Raw genomic sequence first — 17,105 nt, 5'->3', positions numbered from 1 at the left:
CAAGATGACCATGGATCTGTGTACACTCGGTCTGACAACACAGTCCCCACGCAACACTGCTCCACTGACTCCATTTCTCAGCCATCACTTCCTGTCATTTGCAGAATGGGGCTGTCTCAAGGGCACTGTTCAAATGGTCTCTTGGAGCAATCATTATAATAAAATGGTAGCTGTCATGCATTCTATTGGTAAATTGTCACATGCTGTCCAAGCTCACTGAAAGTAGACTCTGGTATCAAGGAGGCTCGCCCTTACAAGGCTCCAGTGTGTTTATTTCACATGCCCTTCAAAAGCTCCCAAGAGACTAATGGGCTCCCCAGTCTGTGACAGGAAGAAAGGAAAACAGCAGACAGCTAAGGGTATTAAAAAACACTTTGTCCTTGAACAGAGCTAAAAGATTCCCAAGTGCTTTCCATCAGCTACTGTTTATCCCACAATATAAGAAATGCCTATGGCTAAGGGAAACATGGAGAATGCATACCAGGCAATAGGAACTCCACCATGGCCTCAGTCAGGGCTCCCAGATGTGGCCTGATGCTGTACACACCTGACTTAAAGCTTTACTTCTCTCTCAGTTGGGCTCTTCCAGCCAGTTTCTGATGGCACTGTGAGTACTCTATTGATAATATTTTGCCACCCACGGCTTCTCTCTGTCTGCTACTTGCTGTTCATTCTTTTACTTTTGCTCGATTCACATTTAATAAAGTGAAAGTACAGCTGTAATAGATCATTCTCCTTAAAAAATGGAGCAAAAGCTAGAACCTCCTGTCACCAGTGAGAGGGCATCCTACCGTGAGGGAAACAGCCAGGCACTGAAGGAGGCATTCAAAGGTTTAGCTTGATTTCCTTAAATGTGCCCTCAAAAAGGGAGTAACTGCATTACTTCATCATCAGCTGACGAGATGCCCACAGTCTCTAGGGCTGAGACTCCGCACACAGAGGTCCAGGTAGGAGCACCCAATGCAGGATCCCTGGCACACCTGTACCACTGTACCCCCTGCTCATACAATCCGATTACGTTTGCAGAGCCATTCAGTCCTTCTGAAGACTCAGAATCAATGGCACTGCCTGGCTCCAGAACATCATGGGCTCTAGAGTTGGATAATAGGATCCGAGTCCTCGGTGAAGCACAGGAGGGCCTCTGCAAACTGATTCCTTCCTCGCCAGTCTTGGGCTTTACAACCCCGAACCTTATACCACAGAAAGAGGCCTGCCTGGGGTCTCTCCTCCCACTGTCCCCTCCACCTGCCTGACTTCCTACCACCTGAACCCACCTTATACAGCACTCTGAGACACAGGGCAAGTGACACTTCTCCTAGGCAACCTCCCTTACCCATTCACACACCTCATGCTGGACATACTGCCCTGGAACTGTATAATTACAAGTCATCTGTCCGTCTTATAGGGCTCCTTAAGAATGACAGCTGCATCACACTTAGCTGGACATCACCAGTGCCCACCAACCAGCCCAGCACTTGAATGAACGAACTCACCAAAGCTTTTCTGTTTTCTATTCCTTTCTATCTGGCCGCCAGGGGCAGCAGTGAGTATCTTTGAGTAGCTGCAAATCTCAACCTCTTAGTGGGAGACCCCAGGGCACAAACTAACTCCTAATTTGATAATAAGGCAAGAAAGCTGTCTTTTAAATTTTTCTGACACCAGGTAGGACGGTGCAAACATGTAATTTCATATCTGGAAGGTGGAGGCAGGAGGCATCAAGAACTATGTCATCCTGGTTACATAAAAAAAAAAAATTCTAGGCAAGCCTGGGCTACATACAGGAAGCACTGAGAGACAAAACTGTAGCACATGCCATTAACCCCAGAGGCTGGAAGATCTCTGTGAGTTTGAAGCCAGTCTGGTCTACATGGTTTTAAGTTAATTATTAAAAACTAAAAATACACATTATAGATGTTAGTAGAATAATTTGATTTCTGAAAGCCAAGAGATAATATACTCTCATGGAAAGCTTTTAAAAAGATTGAGTCTCCTAGCTTCTGGTGTGTTCATGCATACTCTGACCCCAGCCCAGGAGAACTGGGAGCTCAACCTTGGCCAGCTAACAAGTTAAGGACAACCTGAACTACATGAGACTCTGTTTTAAGAATATTTTACAGATACATAAGAAAATAGATGAAATATTTGAGAAGAACACCAGGGAAAGTACACAATATACATAAGAAAAAAGAGGTCGTGAAACTCAGGGTTGGAGGCAGACAGACATCTTGGAAGGCAGATAGGGAGAGGGACCATGGCTAGGTAACACGAGTGGTGAACTTCCAAGATGGCCAGCTTCTACCTCACCCTTCTTAAGTGAGTGGAACGAAAGCCTGGCATCTTAAAACAAAGTCCTTGTGGGTTTCTTCTCCTGCTATTCAGCTCCTGCTGATTGACTGGCTCAGTAAGTTCAAGGCCACAACAGGACAAGTTTGTTACCCAAGAGTTGTGGGCCAACCAACGGTCTTATCTTTTTTCAAACCAACTCTTAAATTAGGGTATGAAAACTCTTCAGTGACTTAAAACAAATAAAGGCCCCCAAGAAGAGGCTGGGTCTCTTGGCTTCCGCAGTTCCCACTCTTGCTTTTCCAGTCCTTTTCTCCATGTGTATCTGCCCTGTGAACATGATTCCTCCCCAGAGAAAGCCTTTCAGCCCACTGACTGTGCCTGCTGCATGCTGTCTGAGGTGCTGAGGAGTTCTCCACTGCTGCCTGTTCCATTGTTAACTTCCCCCTGCCTTTCAATTCTCTAAAGGGCAGAGAAAAGAAACCCCATCAAGATTCCGAGGCTGTCTCAAAACCCATCACTTTGTACATTAAATATCTAGTTGTTAAAAACGAACAGATCACCCCAAGCGTAGAGTCAGCTGCAGTCGGTTCTCTATGGAAACTCAGTGTCTGTATTGAAGACCCTACCCGGATACTGGGGGTTGGGGGTGGGATTACACAGGCCTACATACACAGTGAGACCCTGTAAAAACAGGTGGATCTGTGAAAGTTCAAGGCCAGCCTCATCTACTAAGCTAGTTCCAAGCCAGCAAGTTTACATAGTGAGATCCTGCCTCAGAAAAGGGAATATGTATGGGGTAGGGAGGAGGGAGAGACGACACAGGTAATTGGATAATTCCAATTATCAGGCCTATGCAACTTTGCCACAGATTCAGGCCCAACTAACAGAAAATACCTGCTGGCCAAGTGACCTACAACCCACTAGCCTCTCCACTGAGTGCCTTATGCACAGCATAGACTCATTCTTGGGTCAACTCATCTCACAGATAAGGAAAGCAGAAAGCCAGGGCTTTCAGTGGCCCAAGGTCACAGTTAGCCAAAGAGAAAGGCTCTGAAGTTTCCAAAACTTCCCTGGGAAACCACTGTAAGCCATCCAGGCCATCTGCTTAAAAATACAGACTGGTGGAACCTCCAACTCGGGTCCCCTTGGCGGGAGTTTGGCTTTGAAGTTTTCTCTATTTCCTCTTCAGAGGAGGAGTAAGACGTAGGAGCCACAACCGCGCGGTGCAGTGCCACACAGTGAGCAGCAGGGGGCGTGCTGCGGGTGGCCAGGTAACCGGACCTTGACCCAGACCCCATAACAACGGGGGACCCTGGGACAGGAGACTGGCAATCTGGATGCGCGTGCCCGCCCGGCTGGGCAGCGCAGGGTCCAGGCCTCGCAGGACACCGCTCTCAGGAACGCCGCTCCAGGCCGCTTACTTGGCGTAGTACACCCAGCCGTCCTTGGTGGTTCTCTCCTCCCAGCCCGGAGGCAGCTCATCCTCACTGTCCGTGTCATCCAGGCCCGCATAGCGCAGAGCTGCCATGCTGGAGATAGAAGTAGCCGCCTGCTCTCCTCAGCAACTCACTCTGGCTTCAACCGCGCTGCGCGCGTCAGGAACCAGACCGCTCGCGCCTGCGCGCTGCTCACCCAGCCGGTCCGCAGCTGCAATCCAGTTTCCTGGTTTCGCGGCGACTGGCGGGAAAGGGGGCGGAGCCTGAGAAGAGCGGTGGTGGGAACGCGGAAGAAATCGACCGGCCGTCAGGCTGGAAGGAAAAACAGGAACGGCTCAGAAACGGGATTAAGCTTCCTCAAGGGGCGTGCTCACCCAGTCACCCTGCAGGACTCTGCACGTTGCTGGGCGACCCGAAAGCACTTCCTTATTGTTTTACCCAATCCCGAATGTGTCCCAGCAATGGGGTATCCTGGGAAATGTAGTCCAAGCTCAACTAGACTCTACAAGGGAAAAAAGGGAGGTTCTGATGAGTCTGTCCTGAGCTCCAGCTCCTTTCCATGCCATGCAGGCGTGCATGCTCAACCTTATGACACTAAGACACGATACTGCGACACTGTCATATCCAAAATTTACACTGGAGCATCCCTGAATCGAATTCCAAATAAGAAAAAGAAAAGAAAAACCTCACAATGTTGAAACTTTACAACTTTTGTATTGGGTCGTATTTATTCTTATCCTGGTGACGTGCTGCCACGAGTCTCAGGTTGGACACACCCGTGAGAGTAAACATCCCGGCTTGATACTATCCAGGGATTTTTTTTTTTTTTTCCATCCACAAGATGTGCTGCTCATGTAAATGTGCCATTTAAAAAACCTACACTTGGAGAATTAAGTAATTCCAGAATTTGGGAGGCTAAAACAGAAGGATCACCACAAGTTCAAGGCCAGCGTAGGCTACAAAGTGAGCCAAAAATACAGAACACACAAGTTCTTGTGCCTGCAGATTCTCTGTCAACAACAGAATGGTCTTCCAAACATAACTTGGTTCTCTTGTTCGTAGGCATCACCTAATTACAAACTTGCAAAGTAGACTTTTAAAGCACCTGACAAAAATCCTGATTATAAAATATCCTAGATTCACAATGTGAAGCCTACTTTCAGTTTGGCCTTACTGAAGCAAGTTTCCAAAACACGATCTACTCATAACTTCCTTCCCAAGCCTGGCCCAGCATTGAGAGAATGCAGGCCTCCGTGGGAAGACTGCATATTTTATGGGTAGGTTGGGGACAATGACAATGTTGCTTTTGTCTTTAAATCCTGAAAAGTGTCACTGCTATGGGGTAGCTCTCTCCTTCCATATTCCTTGGGGACAGACCCACTTCCCTGAACATGTACAGTGAAAAGCTAACTCAATGAAAACAACATTTACTTGGGTTTCCTTTTTCTGCACATATGCATGTGTATGTGGTAAGCATGTGTATGGGAGCACATGTGTGCACATATCTGAGCCGATCAGGGCTTCATCAGAAGAATATCTTCTTCAACTGCTTATTCACTGAGGCAAGGTCTCAGTTGTCGCTCCAGGGATCCCTGCCTCAGACTTACCAACACTGAGATTATAGAAAGGCACCCACCCGACCTTTCTTCCGGTTGGCACAGGAAACACTTGAATTACAGAGCCTTCTCCTGATCCCAACCACTTAGCCCTAACAGTGCTGCTCTCCCATTTGAATAGTGTGCCTCTTTTCAAATGTGTGTGTGTTTGTATCTGGTACTTTGAGTCTACTGTGTCTCTGCCCACCCTTTCACCTCTCAACTTAGCCCACTGACTCCTCTGATATGAATAGGAAGTGTGGCCATGGAGTTCCCTGATTGGCAGAGAAAATGAATAAGGTCAAAATGAAGAGTCTTGGTGTCTCTAGTGACCTGGAACCTCTACTCAAGGCATAAGGGCTTAGGTTGATCCTGGATTGCTCTAACCAAAGTCTCTCTTGCCACCTGCTTCTGGTGGACATGGTATGAAGCCATTGGATAGTGATAATGTATCGTGTCCTGTTGTAGTTTGATTCAGAAATATCCCCAAGAGGCTCACAATTTGACCAGCTGGTGGTACCATTCTGGAAGTTTCTGAAAACATTGGTGGGCCGGGTGTAGCTGGAGGATCTGGGTTACTTGGTGGGGAAGGTCCTGGAGGGTTTATCATCCCTGGATGACTCTATCTCCCATCTCTCTGCCACCAATCCTGTTTTCCACCTCACTGTTCTAGCTAGTTTTTATTGACAATTTTACATACACAACCAAAAGTCACCCGAGAAGAAGAAAGAGCCCCGACATGATTAATTGAGTCTCCTGTCTATAGGGATTATTTATTGATGTGCCTTGATTATTTATTGATGTGGGAGGGTCCAGCTCAATGTAAGAGCCACTCTTCCTTGGGTGGGTGGTCCTGGGCTGTACAAAAAAGGTAACTACAAGTGAACCAATAAGCAGTGTTCTCCCACTGCCTCTGCTTCAGTTCCTGCCTCATCTCCTGCCCCGACTTTCTTCAGGGATGGGCAGTCCCCAACCTGGAAGCGTAAGGCAAATAAACCTTTCCTCCCAAGGTTGCTTTTGGTCATGGCGTTTTTGTTATAGCAGCAGAAAGCAAACTAGCATGGCCCCAATGATGTGACACGCCTTTCCCATTCATCGGCTAAGTCCCTAGCAATGATAAACTAATCATATTTTATCAATTAAGTTGGTTCTGTCGGGTATTTACTTCACATTGGTGTGAAGCGACAATACACACTACATCTCTAGGCAGAGTATTGGTTTCCATGGTGGAGTTCCAAGCCTCTGGGAGGCCAACCTTCTGCGGCTACAGAACGTCCTGTATACAATCCTGTAACATTGTTAATGCAGTCCTCCAAGGTGCTCCTGTCACCAACACCTGACTTCTCAACCTCGGCACTGCTACATTTGGAGCAAATCGTAACAGAGCTGCCTTGTGCATTATGAGACAGAATTATTAGCAGAATCTTTGTTTTTTTCCAGTAGCATCTCCCCTCCCAATTATAAAACAAAAAGTCTCCAGATGAATGTGTACCCAGTCTGCCAGGCCTGCAGTTCTATCACTCAGAAAACAGAGGCGGATGATATGTTCAAATCCAGTCTGAATACCTTGCCTCAAAAATACTAAAAAGACCAAAAACAAAAAAAGAAAAGAAAAAGAGAAAGAAAGAAAGAAAGAAAGAAAGAAAGAAAGAAAATTGTGTCCCTAACTAGCTATTCGAGTTCCAGTTAAGAGACGTTCTTTAAGCCAGGATGGCGGCTCATGCCTTTAATCCCAGCAGAGGCAGGCACATCTCTGAGTATAGGATCAGCTTGATCTACAGAGTCAGTTTCGGACAGCCAGGGCTACACAGAGAAGCCCTGTCTCAAAAGCAAAACAAAGCAAAAAAAAAACAAAAAGAGAACTCATCGATCCCCAGCTCCAAAAAAAAAAAAAAAAAAAAAAAGAGAGAGAGAGAGAGAACTCATTTATGTTTACAATAACATATTAAATTGTGTATTATGGCAAGTGGGATATACCAAGATTTATTTACCGTGCCACGGAGCAGGTTTCTGGCAAGAGTTTTAAAATGGTAGACTGGCGCTACCACCCCACCCCACCCTGGGTGGCTACATCACAGGATCTGAATGCAGAGTTCTAGAGCATCGTCCCATAGATTCTGAGACCTCCTGCAGGTCAGAGAGAGATGTCTGGCTGGCTGTTCGGCACTCACATACTGTTTATCTCAAACGGTTAATGTGACCTTGTCTTTTTCTAATTCTCCCCTCATCTGACTGGTTGATCTCTATTTGAAGGCTGGCATAGAAAACTATGCAGCCGTCAGCTGGGGCTGTAATTCGATAGTAAATTATGCCATTCCAAGTACTGACAAAATAAAAACCATAGGATCCCAGAGATGGCTCTGTGGGTAAAGGGAAGGTCTAGTGGTTAGTGTATTCATTAATTTTCTATTGCTGTGATAAAACACCATGACCAGTCAACTTGTAAAAGACAGGGTTTGATTGGGTTTATGATTTCAGAGAAATAAGAGTCTATGACAGTGGGGCAAAGGCATGGTGGCAGAGAGCATGTTAGGGTGGGTAAGAGGCTTCGAAGCCGCTAAGCCTGCCCCTATGACACACCTCCCCCAAACAGGCCACACCTCAGTACTTATTTGACCCCTTCTTCTCTCTGCTTATCCTGTCTGGCTCCCGGACGTTTAGCCTCAAGTTTGATCTAACACGGATCTGTCTACCTGTTACCCAGGCAAAGAAAGATTATAAAAACTTGAAGAAGTTTGAGACAAAGCCAACTCCCACATTCAAACCCTGAGGAGATTTTACGATCCGCTTGTTCCTGTAAAAACATCTGCACCACGATGGTTATTAAGTGTTTTTAAGTACCCATGCTTGTACTTACAGAGCTGACCGCCAGGTGGCTCTATTTGCCCGCAGTTTAAAGCCTAATTCCCAGCAAGGACCGCTGCCTTTGAATCTTACCCGTGTTTGTTTGTTTGTTTGTTTGTTTGTTTGTTTGTTTGTTTGTTTTCTTTTGGTTTGGTTTAGTTGGAGTTTTTGTTTGGTTTTTTGTTTGGGTTTTTTTTCAGTCAATTACTTACTTCTTTCACTAAGTAGAAATTTGCAATGACAAGATGCACTCATTCTTTCTGAGTAAAATCTGACACGACTCAAAAGAAACAAAATGTATGCAAAGGGACACAGACTTTGGAAGGATTTTCCTGGAACCCTAGCTCTATAATTTATCAATACCAGGAAGTTGGTAATTTCAACACCTCCCCCCCCCCCAGCTCTCTGCAGACCTGATTTAACTTAAAACAGGAGCCCTTGCTAAGTCAAGCTTGCCAGTTTGGTGCCAAAGTTCACATACAAAAGAGATCTGGGAGGCTTCCTGACTTCTCAGGTTAGTAAGAAAAAATATTGAAGCTTAGAGTGGTGGCTCTTGCTTGTGACCTCAGCACATGGGAGATTAAAACAGAAGGTTAGCTGGGCTACCGCAAGTATTGGTGTTTAGATAGATAGATAGATGATAGATGATAGATAGATAGATAGATAGATAGATAGATAGATAGATAGATAGATAGACAGATAGATGTTTGATAGATAGATAGATGATTGATAGATAGATGATAGATAGATAGATAGATAGATAGATAGATAGATAGATAGATAGACAGACAGACAGACAGACAGCTGCTGCTGCTGCTGCAACAGGATCCTTAGGAGAAACTCCTGGTCAGTGTGACCTGACTTATGTTTGTCACAGGTGCAGAGTTGTGTCTGGTAAGCATATGCTGGAGTTCCCAGGTCCTTGCACCTCTTAATAATGAATTGTACAAAGACGCACTAAAACTTTACAGGAATGGTGATGATTTATGAAAAACAAGATAAAGAGTTAACTGGAGATGTGCCAGGCTTCAACCTGTAGTCTGACTCCAAACCAGGAATAAACCCTAATCCTAACCCTAACCCTAACCCTAACCCTAGCCCTAGCCCTAGCCCTAGCCCTAGCCCTAACCCTAACCCTAACCCTAACCCTAACCCTAACCCTAACTCTAGCCCTAACCCTAGCTCTAGCCCTAGCCTTAGCCCTAACTCTAACCCTAATGGGCTGAAGTTAGGGCTGAAGTAGTTCATGGGCCATTAACCAAGAATCTACTTCTCCCAAGCTCAGGGCTGTTCTGGGCTTGCTCTTTTTGGTTCAAGAAGCTCAGGTAACTTAGGGGCTTCCAAACTTTCTTCTAAGGCTCTCTTTCATATGTTGATCTCTGGACCCTCCTCCTCCATGGTTTCCTATTTTCCTGTCTCAGAAATATGCACTTATGTGTACGAATTGAAACGCACGGTGCGGACGGCTTCCTGAGACCAAAGTCAAAACCAAAACAAACAAAAAAGGATTTTGAGGACAACCAGGGCTCTGTAGTGAGTATAAGGCCAGCCAGGGATACATAGTGAGATCCTGTCTCAGAAAAGATATCCCAATGCCTTGGTTTTCTTAAATTTCTAAAGAAGTCAGGGGACAGAAATACACACTGGAAATGTCCTTGCTTGCATTTATGCAAACTGGGAAGAGAAACAACTGAGTTGCTCTCCCCGCCACCTGTGGCAGTCTTACCCTTTACAGAAAACCATGAGGCAAAAGCCAGAAGCTATGTGGATTTGCTGCGAGACAGTTTTACCAGACCACTGGATGGGAGGGGTTTGATTTGGTCTCTGGTTGTCCTCACTCTCGGAAGGCTGCCTCCTGGATTCTCAGAATGGAGAGGCTGTTGTATATTATCAGATAAAATATGCACGGTGCGTCGGCGAAGGCCTGTAACCCCAGAACTCTGGAGGAAAAGCCCAAAGAATCAGAGGTGAAAGGCCATTCTTCACTGTATAAGCCCGAGTATAACCTGGGGTACTCATGAGACCGGTTCAACCAATCCACAACTGAAAATAGTTACTATGGTTACAACTAAAGGTTCCAAGGCAAGAGAGAGCTGCAGTATTAGGGTTTCCTGTAATTTGTCACTGGAGTCTAAGCAATGACATGTATAAAGTAAGTGATAGTCATCAAGCCCCAAACTTCTCTTAGCCTGTCTGAAACAATGAATCCGGGGAGCTGGAAAAATGGCAGCCTGGGGGAGCACTTACCAGAATAGATACAATCACAGCAATCCAGTTCCAGGGTCTCTGACGCCCTCTTGTGGTCTCTGCAGGCACCTACCCTCATGTGCACACACACACAGTCACACGTAAGTAAACATAAAGGACATCTTTAAAATAAGAAATTAACATCGCTGCCTTCCTCGAGCGGTATTGTTTCCGTCAGAGTTGAATCGGTAAAATAAACTAGTGTTTTAACATGTGGTATTTAATGAGAGAGTTTACTATACAGAGAATTTAAAGAGGGAATGTACTGGGGCTAGAGAGATGGCTCAGCGGTGAAGAGCACTGACTGCTCTTCCAGAGGTCCTGAGTTCAATTCCCAGCATGGCTCATAACCATCTGTAATGAGAGCTGACACCCTCTTCTAGTGTATCTGAAGACAGCTACAGTGTACTCATATACAGTAAATAAATAAATAAATAAATAAATAAATAAATAAATAAATAAATAATAATAGGGAATATGTTATCCAAAGAAACCACTGAGTTGGTTCACATGAATAGTTAGGTAAGTGTTGTACTGCTTCTTTTTAATTTTACTTTTTAGGCTTTTATTTTATCCTGCATGCATGGATGGGTAGGTGGATGAAGAATGGATGGATGGATGGATGGATGGATGGATGGATGGATGGATGGATGGACAGACAGACGGACAGTGTGCATGCCTGGTATGGAAGGAGGTCTAAAGAGGGTATCAGCCTCACCTGGAACTGAAGTTACATACAGATAGTTGTGGGTCACCGTGTGGTTTCTATGATCCAAACCAGGGTCCCCTGCAAGAGCACCAAGTGATCTTAACCTCTGAACCGACTGACTCTCCCGCCCCTTCATATTATGTCTTAAATTTTCCTGGACAGCTTTCTTGCATCTGTTTTTTGTTTGTTCTTTTTGTTTTTAACTGTTCAGATGACAGACAAGTCCCATTTGGATCAACTCCTAGGAGAAAGAGTAGCATTATTTCTTTGTTCTTTATCAGAAAACCTCAAGCTAGATAGTAATCTTAGGATCTTTGTACAGGATTTAAAAAAAAAAAATCAAGCCTATGCCCCAGGGCCAAAGATAGCACTCAGCCTCCATTCTTTTGACCAATAATCAAAGTCCTGTGGTTTCAATTCCTGCTTAAACAAGTTGCTGATTATGAGGGAAGGGCCCCTCTTCAATGGCCTAAGAACTAGTTTTATATCCATTTACTCTTATATTCAACCCATGAATTTTGAAGAGACAAAGAAGTTGTCATTAAGACTCGGGAGATGGTTCAGTAGACAAAGTGCTTACTCTAAGGTTCAGTAGATAAAGTGCTTACTCTAAAGACTCAAGTTCAAATCCCAAACACCCACTTTAAAAGCTGGGCGTGGCTGAGTGTAGGAGTGCTGCTAACCACAGCGTTGAAGTGAGTGGCAGATCCCAAGAGCTCTGGCCAGCAAACCTAGCTACAAGAGATCCCATCTTAAGGCCAAAGGTGGGGAGTGATGAAGGAACACATCGTACTATACTCTTCTGGCCTCTGGGTGCAGACATGCCCACACGGGTGCACTGCATGTGTACATGTATGCCACACTCACGATGACTTGGCCCCTCTGCTCTGCTTCCTGCTCCCTGCCAGGATGCTCATGAGGATAAGAGACCATGGACTTGTAGCTTCTAGAGCCGTGAGCCAAAATAATTTTTCCTCCTGGGTCCTGGATAAGTTTTGTTGTTGTTGTTGTTGTTGTTGTTGTTGGTGGTGGTGGTGGTGGTGGTGGTGGTGGTGGTGGTGATGGTGGTGGTGGTGGTGATGGGGATGGTGGTGGTGGTGGTGATGGTGGTGGTGGTGGTGGTGATGTGATGGTGATGGTGGTGGTGGTGGTGGTGGTGGTGGTGGTGGTGGTGGGTGGTGGTGTGTGGTGGTGGTGGTGGTGGTGGTGGTTGTGGTGATGGTGGTGGTGGTGGTGGTGGTGGTGGTGGTGGTGGTGGTGGTGGTGGTGGGTGGTGGTGGTGGTGGTGGTGATGGTGGTGATGGTGGTGGTGATGGTGGTGGTGGTGGCAGTGGTTTGGTTTGTTTGCTTTCTGTCAACTTAGCACAAACTAGAGTCACCTGGGATGGGGGACGCTCAACTGGCCTTTGGGCCTGTCTGTGGGGCATTTTCTTGATTTCTGATTGATGTGGGAGAGCCCCAACCTACTGTGAGCAGTACTATTCCCTAGGCAGGTGGTCCCATACCATTTATAGGAAAATAGGCTGAGCAAGTCACGAAGAAATCAGTGAGCATCATTCCTCTACCTCAGCTCCTGCTCCAGGTTCCTGCCTTGGCTTTCCTCAGGAATAGACTCTAACCTGGAAGGTATAAGATAAAATAAACCCTTTTACTCCAATTCGGTCTTTGATTTGGACAAGCAGGTTGCTGCTTTCCGGTGACTGAGGAGGAAGGACCATTGGGAATCAGAAATAAAGAAGATAAGAAAGGCAGTCTCACAAGATCTTTCCTAAACTATGCCATATGCCAAGCAAACCTTTTAAGAAGTATAGCATCTAGCCAGGCAAGGGACGTTCATACCTTTAATCTCAGTACTGAGGAGGCAGAGAAAAACAGATCTCTGAATTCAAGGCCAAGTCTATAGAATGAGTTCCAGGACAGCCACAGGTACACAGACAAACCCTGTCTCATGAAATCTAAAGAAGGAGGAGGAAGAGGATAAGGATGAGGAGGAGGAGAAGGAGGGGGGGATGAAGATGATCTAATGCACAATTTTCAGGGGCAATGACAGTCAACAGACAGCTGTCATACAATGGACATTTTCAATAGGAAGTGAATCAAGCAATACTGCCCAAGGGGACACAAGGTATCCAAAGTGTGTCACAGCCCAAGCATACAGAGGCTTTGGACCTATAACTCTAGTCTCTTCAAGAGGAAAAGCCAAGTTCCCAGGAACAAAAACTTTAACTCCTTTAAGGCCCTGGCTCCAGCCTCAGACTAGACCTTGCCATTTCTGCCCTTGGGCAAGGCCACAGAACTGGATTCCCTTCATGGGGGTCTCTGAGAAAGCCTTGAATCAGCCTGGCTCTCACCAGGGTTTGGTCGGTGTTTTAACCAAACTAGAACATGTTATCAGTTCAGATATTTGTCATAGAAATGAAAAGCTAGCACAGGTTGATGTCAAGGCGATACACGATTGGACAATAGAGAGTGGGGCGGGGACAAAGTTTTTGTAAATCGGGAGAGAGGAGGAGGAAGAGAGATCATGATGGAGTCTACGGAGATTGAGATTTTGGTGAACTAAGTCAATTTTATTTTGTCTAAGTAGGCAGTTTATATCTTTATCAATTGGCAGTGAATTTATCGTGTGGGTGAATTATGGATTGAGGATTGAACATGTAAATCTCATTGCTAAACTACAAGTTTCTGGAACTTTGATTTTACTAGGCTAAAAAGGACATTGTGTGAAAGAAAGGGCTGACAGGCAGTTGGAGCGTTTGGATCTGGTTCTGTTACCTGTGTGGAGAACTCACAGGGCCCAAAGAATGAGGTGTGTGTGTGTGTGTGTGTGTGTGTGTGTGTGTGTGTGTTGTTGTGTTGTTGTTGTTGTTGTTGTTGTTGTTGCTGTTGTTGTTATTGTTGTTGTTGTGTGTGTGGTATCGTAAATTCTCTGTAGTACCAGTAATGCAGAAAATGTTCACTACTTAAGCGTCTCTTTTGCTAGAGAGGAAAAGTCAACACTGATGGTCACATTACAATTGGTATGTTAGCCACAAGAAAGTAATAGCCAAGAGTGGGTTGTACTCTCAAGTCTCAAGTGTCCCTCTAAATGCCAAGGGAATAAGGACCGCTTATGGACTTCGTGGGTGTTTGCTCTAACATGTCCAGCTTGGTTCATCTAGACCTGTTGATCTTTGTTAGAAAATGACTATGCTAAGAAAAGTGTCTTGTGTTGGTTGTGGTGGTGCACACTTTTAATTCCAGGATTGTGAGTTTGAGACCAGCCTGACCTACATAGCAAAATTCCAGGGCAGCCAAGGTTACAGAGTGTGGCCCTGTTTCAAAAATTTTTTTCTTCCAAACATCAAACAATGAATTTAAATTACCAATAGCCCCAAGTAAATGAATAACTACCAGCAAACCAGACCTAGAGGCTCTCTCAAGCTGGTAGCTCTCTGATTAAAGTAATTTTGTCATTAAGCAGTAACCCATACCTACTTGAACTGCCTGTTTATCAATGGATGTTTTCTCTGCTTTTAGCAGTTGCAGTGGCTGTTGGGGACTAAGAGAATTGGCACTATAGATGGCAAAGAAAGGCAGAAGGGTTGTTCTGATGCTGAGAGCAGAGGACTCCAGGTACATACCAAGGATCCTTTAGTTAACAGTTAACAAGAAAAGGTTTCCAAGTTAACTAGGGCAATTCAACTTCTCCCAGGCCCATTTTCTCTCTTGCAGATGTGCATAAAGCCTCTCTAGGTTATTATAAGTATGCAATGAATCAGTGTCTGTAGACTGCATGGCAGGTAGAGAAGTGTATGTGCTGATGCAAGTTAGCTACTCTTCTCCTTGCCTGGGTCTTGTGACAACAAAAGTTTTACCAGGGTTATTTGGGGTGGGGCGGGGAATGGGGCAATGGCATAGAAGGCAGAGAGATAAAAAGGTTTAAACTGTCATTAGTGGCCTACCCAGCTATGGATTCTGTGAGCCAACTACCCTAGCTGTCAGATCAGACGTGACCTGTTAAGAGATTTGCTAGTTGTGCTGAGACCTCTAGAGATGCCCTTTGTATGAGTCACCACCCATTCTGGGATGGTTTATCTATAGCTTTTGGTATTTGTTCAAAATTGACTATACGTTAAGGAATTTTTTAAATCACATAAACCTTATAATGTAGTCAAAGGTCAACCAACAGCCACTCAGAATGAGTGAATGGCCACCAGGAAACATGACATCAGGGAGATCATGTCAGGTTGGCAGCTCTCTGATTAAAGTAGTTATTAAGCACTAAGTGTGCTTGTTCAACCCATCTATCAACAACAAAGGTTTGCTGTGTTTTAGCTGTGGAATTGTTGGGGACTGTGCTGGGAAAGTGTTTTTCAACTATAGAAAAGCTAGGGCCATCTGGGAGGAGGAAACCTTAACTGAGAAAATATTTCCCTAATATTGGTCTGTAGGCGAGTCTCTGAGGAATGCCTTAACTATTGATCCATGTGGGAAGACCCAGTCTACCATCATTAGTCCCACTCCTGGGAAGATGGTCTGAAGTTGTACAGAAAAGCGACTTGATTAAGCCAGGGCGAGCAAGGCAGTAAGCACACTCTTACATGTTCCTGCCTCTAACTTCCCAGTTTGAGTTCTTGCTCTGACTTTCCTTCATGGTGGGCTACAAGGTAAAGATGAAATGAACTAATTTCCTCCTCAAGATGCTTTGAGTCACGGTGTTTAGGAAAGAAACAGAAAGCAAATTTAAAAATTAATAAGCAAATAAAAGATTTTAAAATTAAACGAGCACAGAGCACTGATATTCAGATGCTTAAGTGAAAGAGGACTCAGGGCTGTGAAGGGAAGGAAACTATGAGATAATGGTTGTCTAACGTGGGTCTGACATCTTTCCAGCTTTCCATGGGTGTTGATGAACCAAAAGAGTCACTGTTGGATGCAGATACTGAGCAACATGAGTAGGATAAAGGAACAACAGAGACAGTAGTGAAGGATAAGTATGCCATGTGTTTGGAGGAAGGACTTTGGTTTCTTTCGAAACTCAGAAATGAGAATAGGTTTTTTGTTTAATCCCAACGATGGGGCTGCTTCACAGCTGGTGACTCTGATTTGCTTCCAACACTGACAGAAGCATGGTTTTGCCAGCTATAGATAATGTACGTGACTACATGACGTTGGGGACTCTGGGGAGTTTTCAGAGGGTATATAAACTCTAGGGCCCCAAGAGGTGAAAGTGAGGGGGTTGCTGTTGGTTGTGGTTTGTTATTATAACCATATGCAAAGAAGAAGAAGGAAAATTAGATATCCTGACGCTGAAGATCAAACTTTCCCTAAGAACTCAATGCCCCTAATCAGCAGGAAGTAGTCTAACCATAATGCCGCTCCCTTCCCCTATGTCCTTTTTTTATCTCCTATTTAGTGCTAGGGGATTGAAAGGGTAGAAAAAGAGAAGGGTTAAAGAAAGAAGAACTACTAACTAGCCAAAGTCTGGCCGTGTGTGTGTGTGTGTGTGTGTGTGTGTGTGTGTGTGTGTGTGTGTGTGTGTTTTCCTATTCTTTAACATGCTCCACAATGTTAGATATCACAGTGTGTGATAGATTGGTTTCATAACTCAGGAAACATATTTTCTCAAAAGGTACTCTTTCAGTTTACTTACTGTTGCTGTGATAAACACTATCATCAAAAGCAACTTGAGGACAGAAAAGTTTATTTGGCTTATATTTCCAGGTCATAATCCATTATCCAGGGAAGCCAGGGCAAGAACTTGAGGACAACAAGTGAGTCAGAGGTCATGGAGGAGCACTGCTTACTGGCTTGCTCCCTTAGACTTGTGTTCAGTCACCTTTTTTATATACCCCAGGCCCACCTGCCTAGGACTGGTACTGCCTACAGTGGGCTAGACCCTTCTTCATCAGTTAGCAATCAAGAAAATGCCCCAAGAATATGCCTAAAGCCAATCTGATAAATGTAATTCTTAAATTGAGATCCCCTCTTTTTTAGCTGTATGAA

General features: G+C 44.9%; 1 protein-coding gene across 1 annotated transcript in view; it reads right to left on the bottom strand.

Moving 5' to 3' along the window:
• The window catches only part of Wwox (WW domain containing oxidoreductase), a 914,000-nt gene extending 910,069 nt beyond the window's left edge, over positions 1-3,931 (bottom strand). The window contains exon 1 of the mRNA XM_032888027.1: positions 3,708-3,931. Within this exon, the coding sequence (XP_032743918.1) occupies positions 3,708-3,814 (107 nt within the window). The 5' untranslated portion in view covers positions 3,815-3,931. The remainder of the gene's footprint in view (positions 1-3,707) is intronic.
• Positions 3,932-17,105: the final 13,174 nt, after the last annotated feature.

The sequence above is a fragment of the Rattus rattus genome, chromosome 17 (genome assembly GCF_011064425.1).
Source record: "Rattus rattus isolate New Zealand chromosome 17, Rrattus_CSIRO_v1, whole genome shotgun sequence".
NCBI classification, from domain to species: domain Eukaryota; kingdom Metazoa; phylum Chordata; class Mammalia; order Rodentia; family Muridae; genus Rattus; species Rattus rattus.
This window is presented reverse-complemented; position numbering and strand designations above follow the sequence as displayed.